At 44.8% G+C, this 24,458-nt stretch overlaps 1 protein-coding gene across 2 annotated transcripts; it reads left to right on the top strand.

Moving 5' to 3' along the window:
* Positions 1 to 13,116: 13,116 nt before the first annotated feature.
* LOC130878215 (C-C motif chemokine 6-like) lies at positions 13,117 to 17,459 on the top strand. Of its 2 annotated transcripts, XM_057776056.1 has the most exons (5): positions 13,117 to 13,320; positions 15,737 to 15,766; positions 16,186 to 16,239; positions 16,528 to 16,642; positions 16,957 to 17,459. In XM_057776056.1, exons 1-5 carry the CDS (start codon positions 13,245 to 13,247, stop codon positions 17,069 to 17,071), a joined length of 390 nt encoding a protein of 129 aa, XP_057632039.1. In that variant the 5' UTR covers positions 13,117 to 13,244; the 3' UTR covers positions 17,072 to 17,459. The 2 variants fall into 2 exon arrangements, with proteins under 2 accessions (XP_057632039.1, XP_057632040.1); XM_057776057.1 differs by lacking the exon at positions 15,737 to 15,766 and having other exon boundaries at positions 13,121 to 13,320.
* Positions 17,460 to 24,458: the final 6,999 nt, after the last annotated feature.

Raw genomic sequence — 24,458 nt, 5'->3', positions numbered from 1 at the left:
TGACTTCCAATCACTAGGGTTTGTGAGAAGGACAGATGGGAAGTGGTTTGGCCCAAGGATCCTCCTTACCAACCATCCTGTCTTTATAGGTCCTGGCTGGGTCTGTTCCCATATCTACAGGACCCAGGACAGGACCCAAAAGGAGGCTCCCTGGTTAAATAAAGCTAATGCACAATTTAAAAGCAAAAACGATTGCTTAATATTGCAAGTACTGCACGTCCATTGCTGATTTTGAGTTTCACTGCATAGATTGGAACACGGAGAGAAGGTAGAGAAGGTAAATGGGCAGAGAGCACCCAAGGGAACAAGTCCCTAGTATGCGAGGATAGATTGTGTACGCTTTTCGGAAGGTAAGACTTTGGCGGCTTCCTTGACGACCTTCCCACCGCAGGTTTTCAGCTCCTCCCTACAGTCCAACGTGTAGCGGCTATGTTGCCACCACTCGAAACCCTCCCAGCATGCATCAGGCATTTTCGCTGATGGTCTTGGTGCAAGCATTTCCGGGTTCTTCCCAGGAGTGGATAAGTCGACCTTGAGTCACTTATCCACTCCTGTGACAGACCTGAGTGCTGGGTCCTTGGTTATATATGAGTTGGGGGTAAGCTATGAGAGTCCCCCCAAAAGCTCATGTGATGAAAGCTTGGTCTACATCAAGTCATGCTATTAAAACTATTGGATCATGAGAGCATTAACTTCATCAGTCATTAAAGAATTCATAGATTAATGGGTGATTAAGAGGTGGAGCTTCACTGAAGGAAGTCACTAGGGTGTCTTTGAATAGTACAGTTTGTTCTCAGGCCGTTCCTCAGAACCTCTCCACCTCCTGTCCTCCATGAGGCGAGCAGCCTCCTCTGGGACACACTTCAGCAGCCATGATGACCTGGCTCACCACAGGCTCACAGTCATGGAGCCAGCGGACCATGGGCTGAAGCCTATGAGACTGTGAGCCCAGGAACCTTCCTTCCTTTAAGTTGCTTTTCTCGGATACTTTGTTATACTATCTAGCAGTGTGTTTGGATAGGATGAGCTCCCTAACTGCATGGGGCCCAGGACAGACCTGGAACTGCAGTCTCAGAGTGTCTACCTAATGCAGAATTTATAGCCATTGGGACTGTCAAAAAAACAAACAAACATTGCTTATACAGGCACTGGACAGAACAGCCCTTCACTCACAGGAAGACGAATAGGAGGATCAACTTCAGTAGTGAGCTTAGATGCCCCATGGCTAATGAACACATCTAAAAATAAAAATAAAAATATTCTTCCTCATCAGTAATAGGCACAGTCATGGGGTTGGCCAGGTGCCAAATGACGCAGGTATTTAGAAGGAGCAAAGGACTAATCCTTCTGTCTGTGAGGGTTCCCCACCTGTTGACAAGGAAGGGTTTTAGAACCAAGACTTTTATGAGTCCTTCTGTACAGGGTTCCAAAGCCTGCATGCATATGGCTCCTTTCCCATAGAGTGTGGCGATGGTCCATGGTGTGTGTGTGTGTGTGTGTGTGTGTGTGTGTGTGTATGTGGGGGGGGTGGGAGGGGGAAGGAGGAGGGAGGGAGGGAGGGGGGGAGGGAGGGAAAGGGGGAGGGAGAGAGTTCCTTGTCTTGTCTTGGAACAAGAAACTTGAGATCCAGGGAACTTTCCTCACCAGGATTTGTGACTTCACAGCTAAAAGAATTATTTGGGCTGTAGGGTCACATAGAGTGGCTCTATAACGTTTAATGTCTTTCTGCGTCATCTCAGAGGGTGTGGCTTGACCCACATCCTACTCTTACCTTTCACAGGCATCTTTAGTGGCCTCTGTGTAATGAGCTCAGGCACCTGATACAGTTCCACCTGGAAACTCCAGGAACAGAAGCCTGTCCAGGGCAGACCCAGCGCCAGCCAGCTCCTTTCCTTTGCAAGGAGCTGTCTTTGTGACGGTCATTCTGGGACTTGGTGACAAATTGATGGTGCAGACACCCAGTGTATGGACCAGTAAGAAAGGAATGAGAGGTAAAATTGGGAAAAAAAATAGAAAGGGCTAAAGAGTTTAGAGCAGCTGTTACTCTTGCAAGAGACCTAGGTTCAGTTCCCAGCTCCCACACAATGGCTCGTAACTATCTGTAAATCCATTTCTATGAGATCTAATGTCTTCCTCTGACCTCCACAGGCATCAGGCATACACATGGTTCACACACATACACACAAGTGGAACACTCATACACATAAAGGAATCTTTTTTAAAAGAAAACTAATAGAAGAAAAGTTCTATATTAACTGAAGGTCTGAAGGTAGGTTACCCAGGGAGGAGACCTTTGCTTTGCTTTTGGGTTCTTTTTAAAATTGTTTTTTATTAAACTACATATTTTTCTCTGCTCCCCTCCCTTTCTCTCCCCTGCCCTTCTACCCTCTCCTACTGTCCCCATGCTCCCAGTTTACTCGGGAGATCTTGTCTTTTTCTACTTCCCATGTAGATTAGATCTATGTATACCTCTCCTAGGGTCCTCTATTGTCTAAGTTCTCTGGAATTGTGAATTGTAGGCTGTTTTTTCTTTGCTTTATATCTAAAAGCCACTATGAGTAAGTACATATTGTATTTGACTTTCTAGGTCTGGGTTACTCACTCAATATGATGTTTCCATCCGTTTGCCCGTAAATTCGAGATGTCATTTTTTTCCACTGTGTAGTACTCTATTGTGTAAATGTACCACATTTTCCTTATCCAGTCTTTGGTCAAGGGGCATTTAGGTTGTTTCCAGGTTCTGGCTATGACAAATAATGCTGCTATGAACATAGCTGAGCACATGTCCTTGTGGTATGACTGAAGGACATTTGGGAGGGGACATTTTCATTCAGATATTCTGACCCTTGACCTACACTCTCATGCAATGTTATAAGATGGCTTTCTGTGCAAGCTTGCGTCATGGGATGTGGTAAAGGCCATGTTGACAGGATATTTGGTGTTTCTATAAAGGCAGAAGTTGTGGGGTGTGCTAGGCAACATTACAAAACAACTACGATCAAAACTCACAGTGGGATGCCTACAAGGCCTGCAGCATAGATTCTAAGGGGTCAATAACAAACCAAAGCACAATTCCACCACAGTTTACCCTGGGGAACCAATGAATTTATTGGGTTTACTCAAAAAGCAGGAGTGAGGGGTAACTGTCAGGAGTGTGGGTGACCCCAAAGCAGCCACCCTAGAAAGTCTCCACTCGACATGGATGATGGCTTCCCCACATCCTCATAGATGGAATTCCCTTCCCCTAGTCTACAGAACTGCATACAAATGGCTGGATACTCAGAGGAGGGTCCAATGACCCTCCCTGACCATTCCTTCTAGGAAGGACTGGATAACAATTCACAGGCTTTATCATAATGAAGTCTTGCAGGTAGGCACAGCTGATCTCATAAAGATGGTGGTAGTTCGGCTGGGGGGGTGGATAGTACCTTGTAACAGAGTGTTGCTAACTTAGCTAATAATAAAAGCTTCAGAGTGGGAGCTTGTAGTTCAGGATGCAGTGCACGCTCTGGCATATTGTGTTATATCTCCAATCGCTGGCACACATAGGAAGTAAGAGTGACATGGGATTAACCCTTCTCTTCCCAGTGGTTTATTTTCAGTTTTCTTCCTTGTGGCATTATACCCTACTGGGTTAGAGTTCTCGATTGTTGGGCTAGGTAGGAGACAGTGGACAGGTAAATCCACGATTTAGGTTACCCCAAACCTGACAGAATTAATTCACCCAACCTGATGGAGGCTTAGGGAAAGATCGGACATACTCCAGATGGTTGCATACCAGAGAGGAGGAGGGCGGGTTGTAATCATGAATCACCTCCCATTGACACCACAGCCAGTGCCTCAGACATCAGCCTCCTTAGACTCAGGTGACCCTCCTAGAGAGGCCCGGCATCAACCTATACTTCCTAACTCTTCCCTCCTGTCCCAGGGCTTCTCTGATACTGATATAAACCTTCAGAAACGTCCCCAACATCCATGTGTGCACACACCAGAAGTATGCGGAAATTAAAGTGGGAGATTCGCTGTCCTTCTCCATGGAGCAAACCACCCAAAGGGCAGTGGTGTTGAACACCACCTGCTTCATTGTGTACGTGCTCATCCTTTCCATGGGAAAGGAGTTCCCATGGGGCACGGTGGGATAGACCTTGTCTCTACTTCATGATTATTGGGTCCCTAAGACCCAAGTAGCAAGAAATTACTCAAGTGATTGGCTGGAATCATCTACACCAATGCTGCTGAGTAAAACTTTAAGGCAAGTTACACAAGTAACTTTTTTAATTTTCTAGTAGGTTTTTGCTGTTGTCGTTTGTTTGTTTTGTTGATGTTGCTGTTGTTTTTTGAGACAAGGTCTCAGGAATCCTGGGCTGGGCTGGGCTGGAGCTTGCTATATACAGGAGAGGCTAGCCTTCATCTTTTGATCCTCCTAACTCTACCTCCTGAGTGTTGGCATTACAGGCATGGACTACCAGGTCAGTTTTATGTGATGCTGGGTATCAAACCCAGAGCTTCCTGTGTGTTAGGCTACATCCTACCAATTGAGCCATATCCTCAGCCCTCCTGTAGCTATAGTTCAAAAAGTTAAAGGAAACAGATTAAATTCATTTTAATAATATTGTATTTAACATAGTATATTCAAAATATCACTGCTTCAGTTTATGATCAATGTACAAAATTACCGAGATATTTTTGCATTTTATGTGAGGTACTAAATCTTTGATACCCCGTGTGTACGTAGTTCACACTCTCGGTGGAATTTGATCTAGGCTACACCAGTCAAGTACTCATTAGCCACCTTAGGCTTATCATCAAAATGCTGGACCTGCAGATCTAGTGTCTTCCCCACTTCCGATGTTAGAGCATAGATTAAGATGACTTGAAGGCCATGTTCACTTAGAACTACTGTCTACCAAGCAAGTGACTTCTTCAAGCTAGGCAACCCTCTCACCTAGTAGGTGAATGCAGCAAGATTGAGAATTCCAGGGACAGAGGCTGAAGTTCCAGGGCTTTCTATGAATGAGCCTCAGAGGCCATGTGACATGCTCTGATGATTAAACAGGGCATAAGTCTTCTCGGTTTCAAGGGGAAAGACACGAACTCTATTGCTCAATACAAGATGTGTCTAAGAATTTGTGGGCAGGTCTTAAGTTTTTAAAAGTATTTGCTTTATTTTTAATTGTGTGTGTGTGTGTGTGCACGCACACACACACACACACACAAGAATACAGTGCCCATGGAGACCAGGGGCATCAGATTCCCTGGAACTGGAGTCACAGGCAGTTATGAACCACTCAACGTGGATGCCGGGAATCAAGCAGGGCTGCCCTGCAAAGGCAGTGTGCTCTTTTCCATAGAGCATCTCTCTAGCCCCTGGAGCTATGCTTTCATAGCATCACATGGGCAAAAAGCAGGTGACAAGTGTGTTCCCTTCATTCTCCCAGGTGAAACTTCACAGTCCTCTTTTCAAAGTCCAGCTAGGTGTGGTGGCCCATGAATATAGTCCCGGCTCTTGGATGGCTGGTATCAGGAGGCTATCAGTCCAAGGCCAGACTGGCACAAATTCCCTCTAACTGGTCCAGTCCTCCATCCCTGCTCCCTCAATTACTTCCCACATAAACTAAGTGCACCTAGTACTTATTGTGCTCTGTTTCCAGGGATACCCAGAGTACAGAGAGCCAGGAGAACCACAGAGGGCCATGTAGGAGAGGCAGGCATTAAAAGCCTCAGAAGTAAAATAAGTAGCATGTTTGATGATATTAAATATATAGGAAAAATAGGTAGATGGGTAGGAGAGCTGATATTTTAGGTGACTTGGCTAAGTAATGCCTTACTAAAATAATGTTGGGGCAAGCAGATAAGCAGGCAATAATGATGGAGGAGTTAATTTCATTGGTTAAATAAAGAAACTGCCTTAGCCCTTTAAGAGGACAGAAAATTAGGTAGGTGGAGTAGACAGAACAAAATGCTGGAAAAAAAAAGCCGAGTCAGGAGTCGCCATGATTCTCCCGTTCCAGACAGACGCAGGTTAAGATCTTCCCTGGTAAGCCAGCTCATGGTGCTACACAGAATATTAGAAATGGGTTAGATCAATATGTAAGAGCTAGCCAATAAGAGGCTGGAACTAATGGGCCAGGCAGTGTTCAAAAGAATACAGTTTCCGTGTAATTATTTCAGGGCATAAGCTAGCCATGTGGGCGGCCGGGTGCCAGAGACGCAGCCCTGCCGCTCCTATTACAACACAATAATTGAGGATACTTACGAGAAAATCAAGCAATATAGCCAGGGAAAATGGAAAGCCACAGACTGGAGCAGACTGCATGGTCAGGACACTGTAAGGGCAGGGAAGGGTAACAGGCTGTCAAAACAGACCAAACAGGGATGGCTAGGGATGTTAGCTTATCATAAGGACGGGGCTGCACAATAATGGGTGTTTTGCAACTCTGAGATTCCATCTCACACCTGTAAGAATGGCCAAGATCAAAAACACTGATGACAACTTATGCTGGAGAGGTTCTGGGGGAAAGGGAACACTTCTGCATTGCTGGTGGGAATGCAAGCTGGTACAACCCCTTTGGATGTCAGTGTGGCGATTTCTCAGAAAATTAGGAAACAACCTTCCTCAAGACCCAGTAATACCACTTCTGGGTATATATCCAAAGGATGCTCAATTGTGCCACAAGGACATGTGCTCAACTATGTTCATAGCAGCTTTGTTTGTCATAGCCAGAACCTGGAAACAACCTAAATGCCCTTCAATTGAAGAATGGATAAGAAAAATATGGTACATTCACACAATGGAGTACTACACAGCAGAAAAAATGACAGCTTGAATTTTGCAGGAAAATGGATGGAGCTAGAAAACATTATTTTGAGTGAGGTAACCCAGACACAGAAAGACAATTATCACATGTACTCACTCATAGGTGGTTTTTAAACATAAAGCAAAGAAAACCAACCTACAAACCACAATCCCAGAGAACTTAGACAACAATGAGGACACTAAGAGAGACTTACATAGCTCTAATCTACATGGAAAATAGAAAAAGACAAGCTCTCCTGAGTAAATTGGGAGCATGAGGACCTTGGGAGAGGATTGAAAGGGGGAGGGGAGAGGCAGGGAGGGGAGCAGAGGAAAATGTAGAGCTCAATAAAAATCAATTTTAAAAAATGGGTGTTTTGTTTTGTTTTAAGTCCATTGCAGGATTTCACGCAGGATTCATTTGATCTATGACTTTAACATAATTGCTGTGGCCACAATGCTGATAATAGAGGAAGAAGAAGAGGTGGAGACAAGTTTGGGGACTTTTGCAATAATCCTAGTGTCAGACAAGGGTGGCTTATGCCAGGGGGAGAAAGAGGCAGTGCTGAGGAGTGTAACATTATTGATGCAATAAGAAATACATATTTTGGGACTTTTTAGGGTTTTAATCCACTATCTTTCCAGATTGTCAGAATAAGGCACTGTTTTTAAAATATTTTTAAAATTTATGTGTATGTATGTGGGGGGGATGCTCGTGTATGCAGCACCCATGAGGCCAGAAAAGGGAGTCAGATCACCTGGAGTCACAGGCAGTTGTGAGCCCCCCAGTGTGGGTGCTGAGAACAAACTCCAGTCCTCAGCAAAAGCAGTGGGTGCTCTCAGCGGCCGAGCCATCTGAAAACCACAAAGTTTGAAAGATTAGGTTCCTGTCTCTACTGACTGGAATCTGCAAGTGACAGGCAGTGATGGTTCCTGGCATTCCAGTTATGAAGAAACGGTTCTTCCTTCAAGAAAAAATAAAGTTTTAGATCTGCTTTTGGAGGCCAATTCGAAATTTATTTATGAGTCATACGGGAATACAGACGAAAGAGAAACAGACTATAATCTACAGACAGTGTGAGAAGAGCCACACGCTCAGGTCCACAAATGAGAGAGTTCCCCGTGGTGGGCTCGCTATGCATAGTGGCTACTGGGAACTTGGGGTCGGTCAAGTCTAAAAGAAGTGAAAAAAGATACTCTGATTTAGAGACTAAATGAACCTCTGAGAAGGAAACCCTCCTTAAAACACTTGCTCTGCCTTTACCCACTAAGACACTTGAGGAACTGCAAACAGGCGCTCCAGTCATCTTCACAGAAGCCGCAGGGGTGGGAGCCAGGGACACAGCCTGAGTTTTCAGATGTTAACTCAGTCAGGAGGGGCTGGCGTGCTTGACCATACAGCAAAGGATTCTGGGAAGGGTCAAAATGAAGCAGAGATAGTCTATAAAGACGAGGTTTTACAAACTCAATGGTATTTTTGTAGACTTTTTGTTTCATTTTGCTTTGTTTTGGCTTTTTTTTTTTTTTTTTTTTTGGTTTTTTTTGGTTTTTCGAGATAGGGTTTCTCTGTGGCTTTGGAGCCTGTCCTGGAACTAGCTCTTGTAGACCAGGCTGGTCTCGAACTCACAGAGATCCGCCTACCTCTGCCTCCCAAGTGCTGGGATTAAAGGCGTGCGCCACCACCGCCCGGCCTGTTTTGGCTTTTTTTTGTCTTATTGATATTCTGCTTGTTTTGCGTTTTGTTTTTGCGTTTCTTTCTTTTCTTTTTTGTTTCTTGCTTGTTTTGAAAGGGAGAAAAAGAACATAAAGTTGGATGGATAAGGAGGTGGAAATGATCTGGGAGGAATTGGGGGGAGGAGAAACACGATCAAAATATATTATATAATTTTTAGAAAGCTATGGAGAAAAAGAAAGATGTTTAGCATTGATTTAAGCCTGGTTGTTAATGGGAGGGTGGATCTGTAGGAGGATAGTACACACACACACACACACACACACACACAATTTTTTTTTACAGTCTCAGCAGGTGTGATCTAAAGAGGAAGGAAATGCACAAAGGATTGGGCTTGCAGATCTGGATCATCCTTCCATGGGAATCTGGAAAACAGGGTATTAGCCGGATATCAAGCCATATAAACAATAAGAGATTGTTATACCTGATCCCAAAATTAGCACCAAGAATAACAGGGCCTTAATGGGTGTGTGACTCTCAGAGGACTGACAACACACTGTCCCCATCACCCTGCGTCCATGCACAGCTCTATAAGAATGGCACGCACTGCTCCACCTGGGCGCCTGTCAGAGCAGCAAGGACATCAGGTCTTGTAGCACCGCTGGCTGCGTCATCTGAACTTCCAAGTTTAGGAACAAGACTCCACGGGCTGGGGGTGGGGAGAAAAGCACCCAGGTGGCTATATACAGAGACCATTACAAGAGGGAATCCTATGGTGGGCTTGATTAATTGTGTAAGACTGCCATCACCTGCTATCACCAAGTGGGCATCAAGGGTGCCTGAGAAAGAAGGAAGTGGGGCCCAACAGCGTACCGTGAGGCTGCCCTTACAAATGGGGCTGACCTTTGCATGGAAGAGGGTAAGGTGTCTTTTTCTCTTGTCTGAAAAGAGTTTTTAAGTTTCTTTGAACATTTCCAAGTATAAGCCGCCTTATCTTCAAGATACATTTGAGAGTGTGGAGACTCAGAATGATTCCTTGCTAGTCTTTCAGCTCTTCTCTCCTTGGTGGGTTAGGGCTGTACCCAGTGTGAAGAGCCACCAGCCTACATCAAAAGATACTTGTATCCTTGACAGGGGAGTATTTGAGTGAAATCTGCTTGTCAACCTTTCCCCTGGAATGCTCCTGTCCTCTCTCCTAGGTTAGCGAAAGGTGGTGATTTCGCTTAATCCTGGGTTATTAGAGAGAAAGAACCATATGGCATTTTTGGACTGTGGGATTTTGATTCTTCTCCCCAGAGGACAAGTGAGTAGGACAGTTAATGACTGTCTTTTGAGGTGCCAAGAGTCGTGAAGTCTTTCAATATTTGGGCCCTGAATGTAGCCCCCAGCGGGACAAGGCCTTCCTTTGGGGTCTCTGTCTTCTTTTCTTCCCGTGACCCACTTATCTCACAGGTGAGCACATTAACCACTCAAGGAGGACTGAAAGCACAAAGAGAAGGTATTGTCCAAAGCCTTGGGTTCCAGGAAGAATAAAGCCCAACAGGCCGGACTCCAGGTGAGAGCAATCACCTGTGGAAGTGGGCCACACCCCGGAGCATGAGCAATTATCCCCTGAAAGCCAGCTGTCCCTCCAGGCAATATGGAGCTATTTTAGCCACAGTGCAGGACCAGAACAGAGGAAGATCAACAAGATCACAGCTTGACTGAGACAGCCCGTTACACAAACCTTTTTGTCTATTGTTTTAATCCCTTCTCCACTTAAGCCTAAAGTTCACATCAGTCCCCAGATGAACCCCGGTGACACCGAGCCTCTGGGTTAGTTCCCCTTTCTGACTGTCACCGTAACTCATCCCTTTAACTGGTGAATGGTAAACAGCAGCCAAGCTAAACCTGCCGGGGCTGCCAAGGCCAGGACATGTGTTCTAAAACTCCTGCCACACTATGAGCCAAAAAGAGCCTGGCCTAATTGAACATTTCTGTTTATGTGAAATCTTATGTTTATCATCTAAGACATTTGGTGCCATGTCAACAATATATAAACACAAGCACAGATGATTAGCTGCACAGAAAAACAGACCACATAGTTCGTAGCTTCCATTTATGATTATCGCCTGGTAGGGTGTAGTTACATTACATTGATGATCTGATTATTTCCTCCATGGCACTAAACGATCTTTAGTCTGGAGTCTGTGCCTCCACTTGTACAACCCTTGACAACAAAAGCTGGAAAATACATCTCAAAGGTGCAGAGCTTAGGCTAATTATTTTTAGTGCAAGCGACCAGTGGAAGCTAAAAGATGAGGCCTGTGCAGAGTTTAATGCTTTTTTCTTGTTCTAAATGCTGAGCCACAGTGGGAGAAATGATGCCTTCAAAGACTAAAATTTACTGAAATATTATTTTGAGCCATATTCCCCCACTTTTTAACTTACACTAAGGCTGAACTCTGTTCCTTTTGCTTGCTTGTGTATCCAAAGGCAATGAGCCTGGACTGGACAATCGAAGGACCTGCCTCACAGTCGTTAACTGACTAAATTCAGGTGAATGATTTCTTCCCGGGCTTACCCGCAGATCTTCTCGGAACTGTGTCTCTGCGGCAGTTTTTAAAAGAGATGGTTACAGTCAACAGATGGGGTTTAAGCCTTCTCAGGAAATGAGAAACATGGCGTCTAAATTTGCCTGTTTGGGCACTGGCAAGTTCTACAAGCCTTGGAACATTTTCTGGTGAGACACTGGAATTATAATGGGATCAGAAACTTCAGCAGAAGAGTTTTGAACGCTGGTGAGGAGATTGCAGAGCTCCCTATACCTGAGGTGACTAGGCTCACAGAAAGCAAACAAAATAGGAACAGCTGGGAGGACTAATAGGAAGAACTTAGGATCAAGGAAAGGAACTAGAGGGTGCCACCCACAGAAACAGCCTTTCCTGGTGTGTTTCAGACACAGCACGTGTTGTTTAATGAGGTTTGAGACTCTGGGTGTCACACTATAGTTAATTCACACCAACAGGGTCTCCACTGGCTCTTCTGGAGGCCCAGAGTAGTGTAAGTTATTGGTAGGAGAGCTCTTATGGTGGTGTCCTTTTGGACCACAGTACTGGTTCCATGTGACCCAGAAGAGGGCTATGGAGCGCTCCAAGGAGATTCCTATCTTCAAGGCCAGGATCACTCATCAAACACTGTGGGAGTCTCTGGCCAGAAACAGAAAGAAAGAAGTGAGAGCAGTGTGTGAGACAAAAGGGGAGAGCAGAGCAGCTAAGTGGTCATCAAGTAAATTCTCCAACACTGCTTCGGAGCTGGTCCCTTTGTGGTCACCAGGAAGGATGTCAGTAGCACTAGGCAGTAGGGTGTGAACTGGGCACACAGCTCCACGTTACCTGTACCAGCCAAGGGGAGCTTTTGTTTGAGTTTGGTTTTGTTTTGCTTTGGTTTGGTTTGAATTTTTGAGGCAGTGTTTCTCTATGTAACTGCCCGGGCTGTCCTTGAACTTACTCTGTAGACCAGGCTGGCCTTGAACTCACAGAGACCCACCTGCCTCTGCCTCTCAAGTGCTGGGTTTAAGGGTATGTGCCACTACTTGGCTGTCTGGAGAGTTCTTTTCAGAGACCTTAACCCAGGAGAAGAAGAATGCTTGACTGCATCTCATAAAAGAATTTCAGAGGCAGGCAATATGAAGCAGAGCTGGAGGTTTTTTTTTAACAATTTATTTCCTATTATTAACTGTGTAAATATACTGTGTCTGTGTGCGGGTGTGTGCACACATGTCTCTCCAGCCCTAGGGTTGGAGTTTATTAAGGAGAGAATTTTTTTAAAACATGAACTTAAATATGAGTGTGAACAGAGACACTTAGGAAATGGACAGTATACACTCAGGTGTAGGCCTGGGCTTCCTAAGAGAGTCACGGTTCAATTAGAATTAAGTTGTTAGGACAGCCACACATACCTCTGGTGGCCTCTGAAGTCACACCCCAAGGGCTGCTAAGAGCTTTGTTTTCTCTTTCTTGGTAAATAAGATTAGAGAATGATTCTTGAGGTGTATTGGGTAACGCCTAAATCATGAGGTTCCCACAAGGAAGTTAAGTTACATTTTCACTATAATGAAATTTATAGTCTTATTTCTAAGATTCTCAGGAAAACTCCACACTCACACCCGGGAAAGGAATTAAGCCATCCTTAAACGTCACTATTATTGAACATAGTTCATTGCTATTTAATAACTATATAAACAGCATAATCCCTGGCTATGGTAGCATTCTTATTGAAAAGATCTCTGTATACAAGGAATGTTGTCTCTATAGGCAACTTTTTGGTTGTTAGTTATGCTGGAATTCTTGCCTCTCAGCCTGTAACATGCTTCACATGTTCTGGGTGGAGCTTGCAAAAACCGGAAAAGATCCCAAATGACCACGTTTCTCCACACTCACTTCCAGGCTGGCTCCTACCCTAATTCCGCCACAAGCAGGCCTTACTCTTCAAAGGACTTCTGAGTGCAGGGCTCCCTTCCCTCCCACATCCCCTCTGTTTCCCCTGTCTTTCTAGCCCACCGTGACCTTTGTGCCCACTTCCTCTTGCATTCTTGGTTCTCTACTTCCTGTTGCGTTTTCACTCCTGTTCCCCCTTTTAGAGCGAGCCTGATGAGTATTATACAGCCAGGAACAGCATCTGAGCGCTGCCCTGGGACTTCCTGATCCTCCTCACATATAAATACCAGGGCAGGCCGGTGTGGCAGAGCGCAGTGAGCAGAAACCCTCAGGCAAGCTGAGCCTTCCTTCCAGGAGGATGAGGAACTTGAGAGCTGCCGTTTCTGTCTTTATCCTTGTGGCTGTCCTTGGATCCCAGGCTAGGATCACACCTGGTAAGTTCACTGAACCCTCTCACCCAGTAGGCACCTACGGGAACTGCAGAACTGGAGAGGAGACTCGAGTGCTTCAATTATATTTCAGGAAGAATGTTCATGGTTGGCTCTGGATGTGAAAGCTCCAAATATGGTAGACCGACTCTATAAAAGGGATGTGCTAAGGACACTGAGAAACAATTCCTGGATGAGTTGATAGTTTCATCCTTATTGCTAAAATCATTAATTTATGCTTTAATATAAATAGTTAATGCCAATTTTTTAGTTAGATTTGTTTTATTCTCGTGTATGTGTGTGTCTGAGTGTGTGCATGTACACATGTGTGCAGATGCCTTTGGAAACCGTAAGAAGCTGTTACATACAGTATGAGCCACCTAACATGCGTGCTGAGAACTGCACCCTGGTCCTCTGTAAAAGCAGCAAGTGCTTTAACTACTGGGGCATCTCTCCAGACACTAAATATCAACTTTTTTTGGTGAGTGGGGGTTCAAGATAGGGTTTTTCTGTATAGCCTTGGGTGTCCTGGAACTCGCTCTGTAGACAGGCTGGCCTTTGAACTCATAGAGATCCGCCTGCCTCTGCCTCACTAGTGCTAGTGATTAAAGGTGTGTGCCACCACACCCATCTTAAATATTAACTTTTAAAACTACTTTTTCAGCTGTGATAACCTAACTTCAAATTAGAAAAGAGGGAAATGAAGGAGGGAGAAAGGAAAGGGGAAAGAAGAAGGGAGGGAAGGACAGAAGACAGGAGTGAGAGAGGGAGGCAGGGAGAAGGAAGGAAGGAAGGAAGGAAGGAAGGAAGGAAGGAAGGAAGGAAGGAAGGAAGGAAGGAAGGAAGGGGCTGGTTGATCTGCATTTGCCTCATATCACAAGGCAGGTTTACAATGCTTTATCTAGAATCTTTGGCAAGACATGAATTTTGCAATGCAGAGTTTTGATAAGTTAGTATAACACAACAATTTCACTTCTGGGTATTGACCAAAAAACTTTCAAAGTAGATACATGGAAAGACTTTGACACACTCACATTCCTAGCAGAATTATTTGCACCGCACAGAAGGAGGAGACACTGCCTACCCATCAACAGACGAAAGGGCAAGCGAAATGTGACAGGCACACTTCTGCAGGGGAGTATTCCTCGGTATCCAGAGGGTAGGGCGTTCTGGTGTGTGCAGCACAATGGATGGACGCTGAGGGTTGGCTCTGGAGAGAGGGATATGCCAGTCACAAAGGGCCGGCACCGCCTGGTTCCAGTCACAGGCGTTACTTAAAGAAGTAGATTTGTAAAGACAAAAGAGGCGCATGGTGGTGCTGGTGCGAGCCTGTAAGGTGGGAGAACCATGAACCCGAGGTCAGTCTGACAGACACAGCAACACCCTGTCTTTCAAAAAGAGAACACACAGAGGAAGTAAAGTGATAATTGCTAAGCTGAGGGGGGAAAGATGGGAGGTAATATTCAATGGGTTCTGAATCTCAGTTTTGCTGGCTGGAGAAGTTATGAGTGGATGGGGTGCTAGTTACACACTAGTTTGACTGTGCTTGATACCATTCAAATGGACACTAAAAATTATATAAATGACTAAAGAGAAAGAGAGAAGGAGTGGACAGAGGGGAGTGGGGGAGGGACTGGGAGGAGAGGAGGGAGGGGAAACCAGTTGCAATGTAAAAACAAAAAAAATAGACACACAAAAATATTTTAAAATTTAAAATATATATATATATTTAAACAGGGCTGGCAAGATGGCTCAGTAGTAAAGACTTCTGCCTTGCAAGCTTGGTGAGCTGAGTTATGTTTCCCAGATCCCACAGAAAGGTGGAAGAAGAGAACAAACTTCACAAAATGAGTTGTCTTCTGACCTCCACAGGCACACCCACATCACATCCTTCCCCCCACACACCCACACACACCCCTACATACACCCCCTACACACACACACTCCTCACACTCACTCCTCCATATCCCTACCCCCTCACACACACAGGAACATACACATATACATGTGCACACACACACACACACACACACCTTCCTGTTTCCTATCCTAGCTCTGATCTAGGAAACATACTGTAATCAAACAGAGTAACAGTGTTCCTATAACATGCATGTGTCTTTATACTAATGGAACAAACAGTAAAAAGGAAAAAAAAACCTTTACTACACTGTAAAGGACATCATACCACCAAATGGGTTGCTAGAAAACTTGTTTCTAGAGTCCTATGGATTCCAGATGTGTAGACACATGTGGCCTATCACACAATACATGCTCAGTTAACTTATCTGTGTTAGATTTGCAGCTGGTTTTTAGTATTTCAGAATCTACAGAAAGTTTTTATTTCTCAAATATTTTTTAATTTATTAATTAATTTATGTATGTATGTATGTATACAATATTCTGTCTGTGTGTATGTCTGCAGGCCAGAAGAGGGCACCAGACCTCATCACAGGTGGGTTGTGAGCCACCATATGGTTGCCGGGAATTGAACTCAGGACCTTTGGAAGAGCAGGCAATGCTCTTAACCACTGAGCCATCTCTCCAGCCCTTCTCAAATATTTTTGAAGGATCACGGGGGGTGGGGGGGAGAATCTCATAGCAAAAAGACACACTAGCCTAGGGCAAAAACCTTCAACCCAGATAGGTTAGCAGAGATCCAGCAACAGAGTCTGCCTGCCTTCGGATGGGAAAAGGGGAGTATGGCACGGTGGTGCACACAGTACTGTTAGCACCCCAAAGGCCGCAGCCGTATAATTGAGACTTCAAGGCCACCAAAAACTGGAATTGGAATCTATGGTGAAGGGAGGGGCCAATATAAAGCCGCCAACCATGACATTCTTTCCCCACCCTGTCTGTTTCTTCTAAAAACAGCAATAAGAGAAAAGAGGGTCATTCATCGCATTGAACCTCACGCAGTTTATCAAGGTAAGTGACCAGACACGGGATATTTTAAAGAATTGGGTGGATACTGTACTGCAGCTTCACTCTCCCTACTGATGGAACAGGATGGGAGGGCCCTGAGGATGGCGAGCATCTCTGGGAAGATTAGCATGGCCATGGGGACTCACTCACTTCTCTACATATGCCGGGGAATCCTGAGTCCAGCTGTTAGAGCAGAGGCACGCCCCGAGTTCTGGGCCTTCTCACCAGCTGTGGGGCTCCCCACCCCACCCCACAGGACTCGGCACTTGAGTGGGCTTTGTCCTCCTACAGGCATTCTAAATGCTCCAGACTGTTGCTTCTCCTACGTCTACATCTCACGGAGCCTGTGCTCAAGATTTGTATATTATTTTCCAACCAGTGGTGGGTGCATCACCCCAGGCATCATGTAAGTGTCAAACTCACCTCCTGGAGGGGAGTCTCCGGGTTCTTAGATGACCTAGTGAGTAGGCTTGCAGAAAAGGGGCATCTTTGGATCTCACCAGGTAAGGGGGAGGAGATCAGGGTCTATAGGAGACAGCAGGCAGAAGTCTACCTAGAGAATCTCAGGCCTAAAGACAGTCCCAGAGGGAAGTGGTGCTGAGCCTTCTCCTGGAAAGAACAGACTGTCATGTTGAAAATTGGAGGGTCCAGAGAATAGGGCTCCCCTTCCCTATTTACTATAGACCACTGTTTGTAATCTTCCTTCCCCTTTTTCTCCAGATTTGTCTCCAAGAGGGGGATCCGGGTCTGTGCCAATCCCCTTGATCAGGAAGTTCAGAAGTGCATAAGACGGCTGACGCCAATCCCGGGACCTGGGAGCACAGCCATAGCTTGAGAAGGAGGGCTTATACTGCCAGTCACTTCCTTCTGTCATCCCCAGTGACCATCTAGGAGGCTCTAAGCATTTATTTTTATAGATGCTTAAAACGCTCGTTCTGCTCTTCTGGTTGAAAGCAGCTCATGTAGTATTTATATGGACTTTTTGGTTTTTGCATAGTTCCTCAGCATATCATAAACAGATAAACTATTAGAGTGGCCTCTGGGGGCTTCGGAATGTGTCTGGCTCTGATGCTAACTTAAGCCAGGTCCATCAAGCCAATATGAAAAGAGTTTTGCCCTAGCCCATACACATATTCAACTTTGTGAGGGCCCAGCTGTTTTTCTACCACCCTAGAGCAGTAAGCATCACCCTCAGCCCCCAAAAATAAAGTGCATCCATGTAGCCACAGGTCTGTCTGTCTGTCTCTCTTTCTGCAGATTCACAGAACTGTGGGGCCAGTCTGAAATTGGGCTGTTGGGGAGAAAAATATCACACTCACTCACCTTGAATTTCCAAGGGAAATCATGTAACTTTGGGTATTTTCTTCAAAACCAAAGACATTTTGTTATAATTTTTAAATTTCTGAGAACACAGCTTATTCCAATGTAGACTTCATATCAAAGATATATTTCACCCACTATTGAGGGAGCCATTAAATTGGCTAAAATGTCGTTGGGTTTTATCCCTGTTTGGTGGGGTTAAGGGTTAGGGGTCTCTGAGAAGCTGAGGTACAAAGGCAACATCAGCCATGAACCCAGGCCTTCCCTTTAACTGCTCTTCTGTATTGCTATAATATATTAGATTATGCTATGATGAAATACGCATTTGCGAGTAAAGTGGATTAGAGGCTACCTCTATTTAAGCAAATCAAGTGGAGAATCAGAGTAAGAAAAAAATACTCTTTAACCCAGAGAGAAAGCTAAGAGGCACTTCAGAGCCATGGAAGGGAATGAAAGAATGGGGGGGGCAGGAAATAACCCCCACGTGCAGAGAAGTAACTGATGAATGCAGTCTAAGTCATGCTGTTCCCCAGTGGGAGGGGAAGACAGCTTCCAGTCAAAGGACAAGCCTGCCCCTCTCATGAGGCTCAGAGACAGTTGCAGGTTTTGCTAAGACAATATTTCCTCATTTGGATGGGTCAGTGGTGGAGAGAAACACCATCTGTTCACCCGCCTAAATAGGAGGGCAGCAGCCAGGTGCCCTCTTGAGAGAAAAATCTACTATTCAAAACCGAGCTGTTCTGGGGGCCCGAGACTAGGGAACAGCTACCAGTTGGGAAGTCATAACTTGGCTTGCCACAACCTCTGGTGAGGGAAGTTGTTGGGTTGCGGAAGGATGGAGGCCTAGACACTGATGGATTGAAGATTCAGGTCACAAGTCAGCTCAGGCTGAGACAAGCACAAGAGCAATAACCCTTCCCTCAGTGACCAGGACCAGATCCCGTCAACTGAGAATAATCCTGGGTGTGAAGTTCTGGGCCTAGGGCCAGCTGTTGTTCACTGCCATGAAGCCCAAGACCTCTGAAGTTCCAAGAACATACAAGATACCTACATACTGACAGAAGGCGACACAGGGGAGGAAATGTTCTGTTTTAGCTTATGATCCAAGTCACAGTCCACCACCACAGCAGGGGAGTCACTGTGGCAAGAGTGCACGTCCACAGCCAAGGACAGAGAGAAATAAATGCATGCATGTTCGTTCCTTGTATAGCATTCATCCAGCTTCCTCTACTCTTACACAGTCCAGGGCCCAGCACCTGAAATGTTGCCATCCACATACAGGATGGGTCTTCCCACCTTTATTAACAACCAAGACAATTCCTCATACACGTGCCCAAGGATCAACCTTATCTAGATAATTCCTTATTAAGACCCTCGTCCCCAGCAACTTGAAGCTATGACATGTTGCCTGTTAAAGTAACTGACACAATAGCCACGGGGCATTCCCCCAGCAGAGTGATTCATACTCAAGAGGTCTTGAAAGTATGAAGACAGGTCCTCCGCTTAAACCAACCTCAGTGTTGTGGTTTCCTTCCACATTCCCAACTCATTTGGGAAACACCCTCCAGATAAAGCATAAACCACACCAGGGTTACAATCTGGCAGATCGTAGGAGGATGAGGGAGTCTGCCCAGACCACAGAAGGAAACCTGGAGGCCCACAGAACCTCAGCTCTGCAAAAAGTGGGAACTGCAAAGGCAAAAGACAGTGCAGAAGGATGTCACACACCTGTCCAGTGCAGACTCAGTATAGGATGTCACACGCCTGTCCAGTGCAGGTACAGTATAGGATGTCACACACCTGTCCAGTGCAGACTCAGTATAGGATGTCACACACCTGTCCAGTGCAGGTACAGTACAGGATGTCACACGCCTGTCCAGTGCAGACTCAGTACAGGATGTCACACGCCTGTCCAGTGCAGACTCAGTACAGGATGTCACACGCCTGTCCAGTGCAGGTACAGTACAGGATGTCACACGCCTGTCCAGTGCAGACTCAGTACAGGATGTCACATGTCTGTCCAGTGCAGACTTAATACCAGCATAAACCATAGGAAATACAAGAGTCTACAGTTCAACTGGTCCTCTCCCTTCTCCATGCATAAAAGGAGACTCTCAAGAGAGCACAGACAACTGAACTGAGTAAGGCGCATGACGCATGATATGAAAGAGAAATTCAACAAGGGCATAGGATCCCTGAAGAAAACTACAGTGAACTACTGGGAGTGCAAAGTGCAATGAGTCAAATTAGAAGTTCTACAGAAAGCCTCACCCATAAAATCAGTAGAATGGAAGGACAGCACATCCGAGTTTGAAGGTAAGGTACAAGGACAAAGATGAATTAATGAAAAGATATGAGCTGGACTTTTGAGCCATTGGGGACACTGGGAGAAGATGAAATACAAGAATCACAGGTGTAAAAGAGGGCGATTCCAGGTGTCAAAGGAGATGTCTCCAGCCTGTTCCTTGGGCAGCAGAGGAGAGGGTGCCTGAAATGATCCCATCCTATAGCCACACTGATGAATATCTTGCATATCACCATAGAACCTTCATCTGGCAATGGATGGAGATAGAGACAGAGACCCATACTGGAGCACTGGACTGAGCTCCCAAGGTCCAAATGGGGAGTAGAAGGAGGGAGAACATGAGCAAGGAAGTCAGGACCGCGAGGGGTGCGTCCACCCACTGAGATGGTGGGACTGTTCTAATGGGAGATCGCCAAGGCCAGTTGGACTGGGACTGATGGAGCATGTGATCAAACCGGACTCTCTGAATGTGACTGATGGTGGAGGCTGATGGAGAAGCCAAAGACAATGGTGCTGGGTTTTGATTCTTCTGCATGGATGGGCTTTGTGGGAGCCTAGTCTGTTTGGATGCTCACCTTCCTGAACCTGGGAGGAGGGGAGAGGACCTTGGACTTCCCATAGGGTAGGGAACCCTGACTGCTCTTTGGACTGGAGAGGGAGGAGGAGGGGGAGTGGGGGGAGGGGAGGGGAGGGAAGTGGGAGGAGGGGAGGAGGTGGAAATTTTTAATAAAAAAAAAGAAAAAAAATCTATCAATGTAATCCATCACATAAATAAACTGAAAAAAAAAAAGAACTCCTTTCCAAATGCACAGAAGACATTTCCAATGAAATCCTGGCACAGAACCATCTATTCAGACAAAGGCGGTGCCTAGAACACCAATACACCAGGCCTGAACTTCCTCTTGTCATGTCACGATTAAACAACTATTGTTCGCAGCAAAGACTGTGTAAGAAGCAGCAAGAGATAAACATCATGTCACATATCAGGACAGGCCCATCAGAATAACAGAGTTTTCAGCTCTGTTATTTTAAAAAACAGAAGAGCTTGGTATGGCGTTCTTCAAGTTTTTGAAGACATTAACCTCCAGCCCAGACCAATATCGCCAACAAAGTGTTCAATCGTAGTTGAAAAAAGAAAAACCATCCCATGATAGAAATAGGTTTCTGACCCTCAGAAGACCGAACCTGGGTCCTCTACAAAAGCAAAAAGCACTCTCAGCCAATAAGCTCTCTCTCTCTAGATCTCTCTTCCTGTTTTATTGGACCACATCAGAATAAAACTGCAAATAAAGAGCAAACATATATGAACTCATGGAGACTAAATAACTCACTAAGTAGACTAGCCTGGTCTCGATCTAACATAGACAGACCTGCCTCTGGCTCCCAAGGGCTGAAATTAAAAGTGAACACCACCACATTCAGGCTTGGATGTTTCTCCTCATAGACAGATTTTTTTTCCTCTCTTAAGTTAAACAATATTAACATATCTAAAGGGGCTGAAGAGTAGGCTCGGTGGTTAAGAGCACTTGCTCCTCTTGCAGAAAACCCAGATTCAGTTTCCAGCACCCACATGGTGGCTCACAAGCATCTGTTAATTCTAGTTCCAGGGGATCTAACGCCCTCTTCGGACATCCATGGGCACTGTATGTATGCCCCGCCGCTCTTATTACAACAGAGTGGCGCCCAGCGTGATAATGAACTCCACGTAAAACCTGAGAGGGCTTAAAAAGGACACAGAGAGAATTTAAGACAGTGTTTTGCTGTTTGTGGGTTGCGGGCTGCAAAGAAATTGTCCTGACTCAGCAGCAGGAAAAAAAACTGCCTATTTTAAAATGCCGGCTTTCTGCACTGTGTCGCCATTGCGATCTCTGTCTGGCTCCTGCAGGAGACAGAGTTTTTGAATGGAGCATTTGGAGTGAAGTGCTATGGCTTGCTTGATGGCAATGTGGACTGCTGTGTGTCTGGAACTGTGTGTGGCTCAGGGGCACCAAAAGGTTCTGATGCAGGAGCAGCTCGGCTCCGCCATGCTGAACTGTGCTGGTCTCAGGCAGGAACTACCGTAATTACCATAACAACAGGGCAGTTAAGGTTTAGACTGAGAAGGACATAGGTGGTACCGTATTACCTGTACATGGTGCAACTTAAGTTTTTAAAAAATGCTTAACATTTTAAGAAATGCTCCTGGATAGTAAAAAAATTACAGATTCACAATAGAACTGATTCAGACACTGTTGGATAAATGTACGTAGGCTTGAGAGAGATAAAAAATATATATAAAGAATAAAGTTAATGTCTTAAAAAAGGGTAAAGTCCTTAAAGAGACAGAGTACAGATAGTTATAGATTAAAAGAAATAAAGAAAAATAAGTCACGTAAAAATGGAAAATTCACAGAGAGTCTGGATTCTTTGTATTATTGTGTTTTCTTTAAAATTTTTGACTGTGAAGGAGCTAAGTACAGAGAGACATTTCATTATATGGGCTACCAAGCTAAACCAGAATGGATATAAGGGTATTATGATTTCAGAATATGGGTCTAAGGATATGATGCTTTGGAAAGGGTCTTCTTTTGTTTTCACAGAGGATAAGACTCTGTGGATTGCATCTATCCCGATATGGTATGATAGACCACGCCCTCCTGAAAGGTTGCTGTGAACACCTTCAGAAAATTACTTCACTCAACTGCCGACTGAGATGACCCTGACACACAGGTTACACCATGAAAGATCTGAATACAGCGCCCCCATTCAGCAGGAAGCAGTTTGGAGAGAAAAAACTGCGCCCATGTTCCCAAATATTGTTTATAAATGTTCTTTTACATTTAAAGGGGGAAATGATATAGATATGAATAATTTGCATTGCTATGGATTTTAAGGTTAATTTTGTTATATGTATATGTATTTCTGCTCTTAAGGTATTGCGATTATGTAGTTCATTTAAAAATGTAATGTAAATATAGGTTGTTAATGGATAATCATCGATAATAGTAAAGCTTGTAGTCATGTTAGTTAGATTTTCTAGATATGCATAGATATATTTCAGATAGGCATTCTTCATATCTTTCAAAGGCTACAGAATATGGCATTTAAGTGTTTTAATAATTTAGGGCTTTTTATGACAATGAGACACATCTGCTCCTGGCAGCACCAATCTACTTCAAGAGGAAGATGGGCATCGAAGAGGCTCCTTATGGAGTATGATAGCCATTTGGGCAAGAAACTGCTCTTGCCTGGACTGTTGCATAAACTGGACACAGAGAACCCTCAGAGAGAGGACTACTGAACTCGCCTAAAGGTGAGACGGTCTTTCGGGGTTCCTGACTCATGAAAGAGTCTAAGAGACATTCTGCAGGACACAGCAAAAAGTGACTAAACTGTCTTTGGAATTTCCTGCTTGATGAAAATGTCTGCTGGATACTATGGGCCTGAAGGCTGAAGATGGATGCCCCAACGGTACAGAGGAACTTTGAGTGACTGTCCAGGCAGCGAGATGTCTCTGTCATTTCTAGAGTTTTGGATTTCTTGTTTACTTAGGTAATATTATATCCTTCTGGAGTCTTTGATGGAGTTGAAGAATGGTTAGTTATAGTTATAGTTTTCCTTAGTAATGATAAAAGATAAAATAGATATAAATATTGTAACTGTAATTCTTGCTTGATAACCATTTTGTTATATGTAATTTTACTATGTTAAAGTTAAAGCCTTTCTGTTTTGTTTAAACAAAAAAAGGGGAAATGATGGAGAGTTACTTTCATTTAATAAAGAAACTGCCTTGGCCCATTTATAGGCCAGCCCTTAGGTGGGTGGAGTAAACAGAACAGAATGCTGGGAGAAAGAAGCCGAGTCAGGAGTCGCCATGATTCTCCCACTCCAGACAGACGCAGGTTAAGATCTTTCCTGGTAAGCCAGCTCGTGGTACTACACAGAATATCAGAAATGGGTTAGATCAATATGTAAGAGCTAGCCAATAAGAGACTGGAACTAATGGGCCAGGCAGTGATTAAAAGAATATAGTTTCCGTGTAATTATTCCGGGGCATAAGCTAGCCATGTGGGCGGCCGGGTGCCAGGAACTTAGCCCTGCCGCTCTTATTACAACATACATACATACATGTGAACAAAATACTCATGAACATAAAGTAAAATCTTTTAAAAATTAAAGAAAAATAATGAAAGAAGGAGTGGACATCAACTTTATATATCTCCAGCAAGGCAGATAAGTTTACATGTGTAATCTGTATGTCTCGGTCCACCAGAAATAAGCATGAGTCAGTCTCCTCCATGTAAGCCCTCCTTGGAGGTCTGGAAGAATCCCCCACTCCCACCCTGTGGTCATTGCTAAAAGACTGAAGGAAGCTCGTGGGGGGAGAAACCCTTCTGGAAATATTGACTCTCTCTGACTGAATCGATTGGAACAGTTTGGAAAGCCCCGTGTCACCTTTGCCCTCTACTTCCCATTGTTCTCCGGGCCCCGTTCCCTCTTTTAGAGCTAGCATGCTGAGTATTATGTAGTCAAAGAGCAGCATTATGTGCTGTAACCCGGGACTTCCGGATCATCTTACGTTTATAAATAGTGAGGCAGGGCGGGGGACAGAGAGCAG

This window comes from Chionomys nivalis, chromosome 7 (assembly GCF_950005125.1).
Source record: "Chionomys nivalis chromosome 7, mChiNiv1.1, whole genome shotgun sequence".
NCBI lineage: Eukaryota > Metazoa > Chordata > Mammalia > Rodentia > Cricetidae > Chionomys > Chionomys nivalis.
This window is presented reverse-complemented; position numbering and strand designations above follow the sequence as displayed.

Excerpts from the sequence above, each read along its gene's own strand:
- LOC130878215 (XM_057776056.1), top strand. The coding sequence starts at position 13,245 with ATGAGGAACTTGAGAGCTGCCGTTTCTGTCTTTATCCTTGTGGCTGTC. Across the intron at positions 15,767-16,185 it reads GGCACCAGACCTCATCACAG|CAATAAGAGAAAAGAGGGTC; the intron begins GTGGGTTGTGAG and ends TTCTAAAAACAG. Across the intron at positions 16,643-16,956 it reads TGCATCACCCCAGGCATCAT|ATTTGTCTCCAAGAGGGGGA; the intron begins GTAAGTGTCAAA and ends CTTTTTCTCCAG.